The 10,274-nt window shown below is 37.5% G+C and overlaps 1 protein-coding gene across 4 annotated transcripts in view; it reads left to right on the forward strand.

Annotated features, from left to right (window-relative positions):
• LOC306880133 (centrosomal protein of 128 kDa-like) overlaps positions 1–8,052 on the forward strand; it is a 120,363-nt gene extending 112,311 nt beyond the window's left edge. For all 4 annotated transcript variants that reach the window (XM_079433459.1, XM_079433458.1, XM_079433457.1 and 1 more), the window contains one exon: positions 7,414–8,052. In XM_079433459.1, the coding sequence (XP_079289585.1) occupies positions 7,414–7,415 (2 nt within the window). In that variant the 3' untranslated portion in view covers positions 7,416–8,052. The remainder of the gene's footprint in view (positions 1–7,413) is intronic.
• Positions 8,053–10,274: the final 2,222 nt, after the last annotated feature.

Genomic DNA, 10,274 nt, shown 5'->3' on the forward strand with positions numbered 1-10,274 from the left:
CCTCCAATTTGATACTGTTAAGTGCTTTGACACAATCTGTTTTGTTAAAAGTGCTATATAAATAAAGGTGACTTGACTTGACTTGAATGGGCAGAGAGGCAAATGAAAAATTTCACGATTTTACCATTATGAAACGCAGTTTCTGTGAATGAAATGTTTGCATAAATGAAACATTTATTTTGTCTTGTGAAAAGGATACATTGTGTTTTTGTGTTTTGTACAAATACAACTGAAAACATGCTGAAATGTTTTAAAAAAAGTGCATTTTGGATAATCTGGTGGGAGATTAGTGAGAAGTTTTGTGTACTGTTACAGCCCTATATGTATGTATATGTATATATACGTATGTATGTATGTATGTATATGTATATATACGTATGTATGTATATGTATATATACGTATATATGTATGTATGTGTATATATATATATATATATACATACACACACACACACACACACACACACTCACCGGCCACTTTATTAGGTACACCTGTTCAATTGCTTGGTAACACAAGTTGTTAATCAGCCAATCACATGGCAGCAACTTTAGGCATCTAGATGTGGTGAAGACGACTTGCTGAAGTTCAAACCGAGCATCAGAATGGGGAGGAAAGGGGATTTAAGTGACTTTGAACGTGGAATGGTTGTTGGTGCCAGACGGGCTGGTCTGAGTATTTCAAAAACTGCTGATCTACTGGGATTTTCACGCACAACCATCTCTAGGGTTTACAGAGAATGGTCCGAAAAAGAGAAAATATCCAGTGAGCGGCAGTTGTGTGGACAAAAATGCCTTGTTGATGTCAGAGGAGAATGGTCAGACTGGTTAGAGATGATAGAAAGGCAACAGTAACTCAAATAACCACTCGTTACAACCAAGGTATGCAGAATACCATCTCTGAACGCACAACACGTCGAACCCTGAAGCAGATGGGCTACAGCAGCAGAAGACCACACGGGGTGCCGCTCCTGTCAGCTAAGAACAGGAAACGGAGGCTACAATTCGCACAGGCTCACCAAAATTTGACAGTAGAAGATTGGAAAAACGCTGCCTGGTCTGATGAGTCACGATTTCTGCTGCGACATTCAGATGGTAGGGTCAGAATTTGGCGTAAAGAACATGAAAGCATGGATCTGTCCTGCCTTGTCTCAACGGTTCAGGCTGGTGGTGGTGGTGTCGTCATGGTGTGGGAGATGTTTTCTTGGTACGCTTTGGGCCCCTTAGTACCAATTTAGCATAATTTAAATGCCACAGCCTACCTGAGTATTGTTGCTGACCATGTCCATCACTTTATGTGAGTTATCTGTAAATATGTATGTACTGTTGTCATCTCTAAATGACAACAGTACATTCCTGCACGGTCTTGTGCTCCCTATGATCGATTGCTGATCGATTGCTTCTGTCTGTCGTGCTGCTGAGAGGTTTGCGATTGTAGCTCCGTGTAGCTTCGCTTTTCTTTTGAATCTCTATATTACTTTCACTCTCTGTTGTTTAAAGTGATAATATATAACTTAATTCCCACCATATTTCTGCACATTATCTATCAAACTAATTTGATCGTTCGCTTTTTAAAACCACGCATGCAACGCGTTAGCATTCGCGTTTCTATTCGCGCCTATTATGGTTTTCTTTTTTCTCGCTCCATTTTTCACGAATTCATCAAACAACAGTGGTAATCGAATCATCCTTCAATCACGGTGAGTAATGGCGTCTTCTGCTATTGTTGTTTGCACTGTTTGCCACATGTACAGTTTATCTCTCTCTGTCGGCGACGAGGGATTCACATGTGATAAATGCAGGGAAATAGTTAGGCTGACAGAGAAGATTTCAGAATTAGAGACACACATCCAAACTTTACTTGAGGACAGGAAGAATATGAGGGCTGTAGATACTGCTTTGAATGCGACTAGCTCAGGGAGTCCTGTACATTGTTCGGTTCCGGTGGAGCCCATGCAGCAGGGCAACTGGTTGACTGTGAGGCGGGTCACTAGTCGCGGGTCAAAACACCCCTCTTCTGTTCCGATCAAAACATCAAACAGGTTTTCCCCACTCAGTGATGCACCCACTGAGAAACCTGATGAAAGTGTTCTAGTTATTGGTGATTCTATTGTACGGAACGTGAAAATAGAGACACCAGCCACCATAGTCCAATGTTTACTGGGAGCCAGAGCGTCTGACATCTTGGCAAATTTAAAAGTGCTGGCTAATGCTAAACGTAAATTCAGTAAGATTGTTATTCACGTCGGCGCTAATGATGTTCGACTTCGCCAGTCGGAGATCACTAAATATAATGTTAAAGAGGTGTGTGAACTTGCAAGTACGATGTCAGACACTGTAATATGCTCTGGTCCACTCCCTGCTTACTGGGGTGATGAAATACATAGCAGACTGTCGTCACTCAATGGCTGGATGTCTAAGTGGTGCCCGCAGAATAACATAGGTTTCATAGACAATTGGAAGAATTTTTGGGGCAGACCTTACCTGTTGAAAAGAGATGGTCTTCATCCCTCTTGGGGTGGTGCCACTCTTCTCTTTAGAAATATGGCACATAGTCTTAGAGTTCGTACTTGCCTAACTGGGGCCCAGATCAGGAAGCAGACAGACAGGCTAAACCGACCGTCTGCTAGCCTCCTCACGTCACAGAAGTCAGTTAATTCTCAGCACATAGAAACTCTTTCACCTAGATATCACACTATAGAGACTGTGTTTGTTCCCCGAACTAGAAAATACAGAAAACATCCAAACCAGAGTAACAATTTAATTGATGTTCAACAAATAAAAAAACAGATATAAGACAGATAAACAAATTATAAACCTAGGCTTATTGAATATTAGATCCCTTTCTACAAAAGCACTTTTTGTAAATTATATAACTGACCATAAACTAGATGTGCTTTGTTTGACAGAAACCTGGCTAAAACCAGATGACTACATTACTTTAAACGAGTCTACCCCCCAAGATTACTGTTACAAACATGAACCGCATCCAAAAGGTAAAGGGGGAGGTGTTGCCACAATTTATAGCAATATTTTCAGTATTTCTCAGAGGTCGGGTTTCAAGTATAATTCGTTCGAAGTAATAGTGCTTCATATAACGTTATCCAAAAAAAACAAGTGTTAATAATAAATCCCCTGCGATGTTTGTACTGGCTACTGTATACAGGCCACCAGGGCACCATACAGACTTTATTAAAGAATTTGCTGATTTTCTATATGAGGTAGTGTTGGCTGCAGATAAAATCCTAATTGCTGGTGATTTTAATATCCATGTTGATAATGAAAAAGATTCGTTGGGATCAGCATTTATAGACATTCTAAACTCCATTGGTGTTAAACAACACGTTTCAGGACCTACTCCTTGTCGAAATCATACTAATACTGTCATATGGAATTGATGTCAGTGGCGTTGAAATATTGCAGCAGAGCGATGATATCTCAGATCACTATCTAGTTTCGTGTATATTCCATATAGCTAAAGCTGTAAAGCCAACTCCTTGCTACAAATATGGTTGAACCATCACTTCTACCACAAAAGACTACTTTATAAATAATCTTCCTGACTTATTTCAATTCCTCAGCATATCCAATAGCTCAGAACAGCTTGATGATGTAACAGAAACAATTGACTCTCACTTTTCTAGCATTTTCTAGCGATACGGTTGCTCCTTTTACGCTTAAAGAAGATTAAGGAAAAGAATCCAACACCGTGGTATAATGAGCAGACTCGGGCCCTAAAGAGAGCAGCCCGGAAAATGGAGCGCAGCTGGAGAAAAACAAAATTAGAGGTATTTCATATTGCTTGGCGGGAAAGTACCCTATCCTACAGACAAGCATTAAAAACTGCTAGATCTGCTTACTTTACGTCTCTTTTAGAAGAAAACGAACACAACCCCAAGTATTCATTTATTTACAGTGGCTAAATTAACAAAACGTATAACATCAGCAGGTGCAGACATTTCACAGCAGCACAGTAGTAATGACTTTATGAAGTACTTTACTTCCAAGATTGAAACTATTAGAGATAAAATTGTAACCATGCAGCTGTCAGCAAAAGTATCGCATCAAATAGTGCACTATAGATCCCCCGAGGAACAATTCCACTCATTCTCTTCTATTGGAAATGAAGAATTGTATAAACTTGTTAAATCATCTAAACCAACAACCTGTATTTTAGACCCTGTTCCATCTAAGCTCCTAAAAGAGGTGCTTCCAGAAGTAATAGATCCTCTTTGAATATTATTAACTCATCATTGTCATTAGGATATGTCCCAAAAAACTTCAAACTGGCTGTTATTAAGCCTCTCATTAAAAAAACACAACTTGACCCCAAAGAATTAATTGATTACAGACCGATCTCGAATCTCCCTTTTCTGTCAAAGATATTAGAAAAGGTATCATCACAACTATGTTCCTTCTTAGAGAAAAATTATATATGTGAGGATTTCCAGTCAGGTTTTAGACCATATCATAGTACTGAGACTGCTCTCATTAGAGTTACAAACAACCTGCTTTTATCATCTGATCGTGGTTGTATCTCTCTATTAGTGCTACTGGATCTTAGCGCCGCGTTTGACACTATTGACCACAACATTCTTTTAAATAGACTAGAAAATTATGTTGGAATTAGAGGAAGTGCACTGGCATGGTTCAAATCGTACTTATCTGACCGCCATCAATTTGTGGCAGTAAATGAAGAGTCGAATCACAAGTGCAGTATGGAGTACCTCAAGGCTCAGTACTTGGCCCCTTACTTTTCAAGCTTTACATGTTAACCTTGGGAGATATCATTAGGAAACATGGTGTTAGCTTTCACTGTTATGCTGATGATAGCCAGCTCTATATTTCTTCGCGACCTGATGAAACTTACCAATTTGCAAAACGGAATGTATAGTTGATATCAAAAACTGGATGACTAGCAATTTCTTACTGCTAAATTCTGAAAAGAAATTCAGAGGTGTTAATTTTTGGACCAAAAACTTTTGCATGTAATAACCTAGATCACTGTCTAATACTTGACGGCTGCTCTGTAAATTCTTCGTCATCAGTTCCTCATCATCACCTAGGCGTACTTTTTGATAGCAATCTTTCCTTCAATAAACATGTTTCTAATGCAGAAACATTAATTCATGCATTCATGACCTCGAGTCTAGATTATTGTAATGCTTTATTGGGTGGTAGCTCTGCACGTTTAATAAACAAACTCCAGCTGGTTCAAAATGCTGTAGCTAGAGTTCTTACTAGAACCAGGAATTATGACCACATTAGCCCGGTTCTGTCAACACTGCACTGGCTCCCTATTAAACATTGTATACATTTTAAGATCTTGCTAAATAAAGCCCTGAATGGTTTGGCACCTCAGTATTTGAGTGAGGTCTTATCGCATTATAGTCCTTCACATCCGCTGCAATCTCAAAACTATTTGATAATACCTAGAATATCAAAATCAACTGTGAATGGGAGATTGTTTTCCTCTTTAGCGCCCAAACTCTGGAACAATCTACCTAACACTGTTCGGGAAGCAGACACACTCTGTCAGTTTAAATCTAGATTAAAGACCCATCTCTTTAACCTGGCTTACACATAATACACTATGGCATTTCTATAATTCAAATCCGTTAAAGGATTGTTAGGCTGCATTAATTGGGTCAACCGTAACCGGGAACACTTCCCAAAACACCTGATGTACTTGTTACATTGTTAGAAGAATGGCATCTACGCTAATATTTGTCTGTTTCTTTCTTATTCCGAGGTCACCGTAGCCACCCAGATCCAGACTGTATCCAGATCAGATGGTGGATCAGCACCTAGAGATGACCTCTACAGCCAGGACACCTAGATGAGCCCCAGAGACTGATCCCCAGTGAAAACCCTGTCTCCAAGACGGCCATCGGGACAAGACCACAGGAACCAGATGAGTCCTTTGCACAATCTGACTCTGCTGCAGCCTAGATTTAAACTGCTGATTTTGTCTGGCCAGAGGAGAATGACACTATTTCAACAAACTATTTCCCCGTCTAAATACTGTAAAGCTGATATAAAGCCACCCAGCTTTATATCAAGCTGATGTAAAGCTGCTTTGACACTATTTGCATTGTTAAAAGCGCTATACAAATAATGTTGACTTGACTTTATGACTACATCTTCTGATGGCTACTTCCAGCAGGATAATGCACCATGTCACAAAGCTCAAATCATCTCAGACTGGTTTCTTGAACATGACAATGAGTTCACTTTACTCAATTGGCCTCCACAGTCACCAGATCTCAATCCATTAGAGCACCTTTGGGATGTGGTGGAACGGGAGATTTGCATCATGGATGTGCAGCCGACAAATCTGCAGCAACTGCGTGATGCTATCATGTCAATATGGACCAAAATCTCTGAAGAATGTTTCCAACACCTGGTTGAATCTATGCCACGAAGAATTAAGGCAGTTCTGAAGGCAAAAGGGGGTCCAACCCGGTACTAGCAAGGTGTACCTAATAAAGTGGCCAGTGTGTGTGTGTATATATATAATTTTTTTTTATTTTAAATTAAACAGTGATTTACTGATGAAGTTGGTCTTTCTTTTAATAAATTCAGGTACAATTACAATTCTCCTAGGGATAAAATTCTACCTCAGCTTCTGCTGTAAACTATAGGGAGCCCTTTTATATTACTATAAGGTTACAATTAACAACAGAGCCCAAACGTAAATTCAGTTACCTTTTATTTTTAAATATAATAATCAACTTCAAATTAAAAATGTATGCAAACATGTAAATTGCACATATTGCAGTTTTTTCATTAATTTAAAATTATAAATTAAATTATACATTTCTATTTGTTGTTGAAATATAATAATTGTATTGCACAGTATAACTTGTCATAATTATTTAATGTTTAAATAAATCTGTCATGAAACAAGACATCACTTACAGGTAAAATATAAAGAGTATTTAATCTAAAATTTCGCGAAATGCTCTTCTGCACTTCATTTAGCTAGCAAACTAATGAGCTGTAAACACTGTTTTATTATCATCTTTCTGCAGTTGAAACATTGATTGAGGAGGCATGAGATGTGCGTTCATTCGTTTATTTCGCTGTTTGAACTGAGGCATTTATACATCGATCAGGCATGTTGTCAAAGACCATGAAAACAGCATAGTTTGACTTTCCTGAAAAAAAATTGACAATTTGAGAGAAATATCAATATATATTGAGAAATCTATATAATATCAATATATATTGAGAAATATGCTTTGTTCCTTTGTCGACAAAAGTGTGTGTGTACATGTGTGTACTTTGCTATATGTGTTTAAGAGTATGGCTGTATTCTGAGTACTAATGGAATATACTAATGTATATAAACAGCATATCTCTTACTATCTCTGCACTTACATTTTTTTCTCTGTTCTGTTTAAAACACCACAGAAGCCACTTGCCAGTCCAGATTTGGAATCCAATCTAACCCAAGAGCACTTTTCTACCTTCAACGGAGCAAACTCTAAACACACAAGCATGTAGCATACAGCTGAAACTTTTGGAGGTAAAGAAATACTCATGATAAATACTCATGACTACCTCTGATTCCCACAAGATCCTTATGCTTGGATCGAATAGATCACTATTACGTATATGAATCTATATATTTTGAAAACGTCTAATTTTGAATATTTACTGTTATCATTTTACCTTAACATCGAGCAATAGTTAACATGCTGTATGTAAACATTTTTTTGTTTGTTTTTTACTATTTCAATTTTTTATACATCAATGTAATGAAATGTGACTGACTGTGCTACATTACTGTGCCTTTTTGTTTTTTTATACCGTTTATGTAATGAATATTTTTTACTTTTAAAGAAAAACAACTAAAGGGCACAAGTCTGAAACTGCAAAATTATTGTATGAGGCTCCCACCTGAATGTGAAACCAATTAAAACATGGTCACTGTACAGCTACAAAACTCTTGTAATCGTTTGTCTCAAGATGGATGCACATGACATATTCTGCTGTCATATACAATGCAGATACACCATGAATGAAATATATTAAAAGCATACCTGCATTAAAAGTAAGGAAACAATGTCCTTTTATAAGTAACCTTGAAGTACTGACATGACAATTTAGATAAAAAAGGCAACAAAGCAAGCAAATTAAATACAAAACTAAATGAAAACCTATTGAACTGCTAATAAGAGCATAACATTTTTAGCCACACCATGGATTCAAATGACTCAGATAATTTAATAAAAAAAATAAATAAAAAAAATCAATTTTGCTGTCAGTTAGATTATTAAAGGATTATTAGGCTGCATATAAACTAATGTCAGCCAGGCACTTACCCACATCCCTCTGCTGTGAATGACATTGGATGCTGGTTGAAAACAAGATTTAGTCAAATACACTCAGTTGAGTCATATTCAAAACACTAAAACATGAATGATAAAACAGCCTTTCACTGTGTCTTCACATTTTCTTACTGTATTTAGTCGTTTCAGTTGTCTTTTTTGGCTCACTCAGCTGGGACTTTTCTGGAGACATCAGCCTAATTTTCTTTAATACACAAACACGCATACTCAAAGACTCAGGCAAATTAACTGTCCATATTCTGCTGCAACAGTTTTACTCAAAAACTGTCCATTATTGTTCATATAAAGTAGTTGGATTGACACTGTACTGTGCTGTGAGTATTTTAACCTGTTGTATAGAAGCTGATGCTGGTGGGTGGATACGTTATTACAGTGGGCTCCTTTTGTGATAACGCATTTCCATCACCCAAGCCGAAATCAACAGGGACTGATTTCAGTGCCAGTTTTCGGCTGCAATGCTCACAGCTTCATTGGGATTCTCATTGGATCCAATCACACTACAGAATGCAAAACCGCAGCCTCCCGGGACAAAATATATCATTGTCAGTCCTAGAGCCGTGCCACGACAAGTCCTTGAATCGCTATATTTTTCTCCATCTTCTCCACATCCTTTTCACTCTGTCATGTTTCATGAGAACAAAAGGCATTATGCCCAGATGCAAATTTAGTTGATATTTTTATGACAGTCAACTGTCTGCATTAACATAGCTACAGTAGAATCTGGAATTTAAAATATTGGGGGTAAAGAAAGGTTTGATGTAAAATGAAGAATAATAATGTAGGATTCTGCACTACTAACTCAATAAAATAAATTTGTGACAGAATGTGAAATCCTTTGAACAAAAGTTCAAGGTGCTCTTGGGACAATGTTTAAACAATTAAAGCAAAAGGGAGGGATTACACTCTACTGGAAGTTGTGTAGATTTTGTTTTGCTGTTATGGATTGAGTTGGAATGGATTTTGTCTTGTTGTAAATTACAAAAATGCACAATAAAATCTTTGACTTTTTTATTTGTAGAAATCAAAGGCCTCTTTTCTAAAATGTTGCGCAGAAATCATCCTAAATTTGATTTTACGATTACTTTCAAATAGGCGTACATGTGATTCATAGAATGAACGTACGAACAGAAAACGTGCGTACGCTTCTCTTTCAGATGTGAAATCTATGAATCGCAAATGATATTGAGCTTGCGCGCAATTGACTGGTTTCAGCTGTCTGCCTTGTAAACGACTCCTAATTAATATCATTAACATATAAAATATCACCAATCATCATAATTTAGAACAGCGAGCTGCAAGAACAGCTTATATTTGAAAAAACCTGCAATACTCCGACAATAAAAAGTGCGTACGTCTGCTAAGACCGTCTTTATAAATATGAGCGCTGGCATGGATTTAAGCGTACGCACACTCTAAGATCAAATCTGAGCGTACGCACACTTTATAAATGAGGCCCCTGGTCTATAGGACTCATAACATGGGTCTTTTGACAACACAATAACTGTTCAGATACACAAAGAAAAAAGGAAAAGGAAATTAAAAATTAACATAAATGCCTTTCATATGCTTTCATGGCACTTGAAATATACAGTATAGTGCACCAGCCAAATGAACGTTTATGTTTTGATAGTACTTTGTCATTTTTAAGCTCAACAGCAATGATAGGGAACATATCTATGTATATGAAGATTCTTAAATTTTTTATTCCACTAAAAAAATAACACGTTTGAAATGACACGAGGGGGGTGATTAAATAATATAAGAATTTTCAATCTGGGGTGAACTATTTCTCTAGTTAAACTCATCAGTCTGAGATGTCATTGCTTAAGCGCTCATAATTGGAGCTTTCCCCAATTTTGGCCAGCACTTGTGAAGCGGACGTTTATTAGTGGCCATGAGAGCTCATCAAATGCTCTATTT

Source organism: Barbus barbus (genome assembly GCF_936440315.1).
Source record: "Barbus barbus genome assembly, chromosome: 14".
Classification (NCBI taxonomy): Eukaryota; Metazoa; Chordata; class Actinopteri; order Cypriniformes; family Cyprinidae; genus Barbus; species Barbus barbus.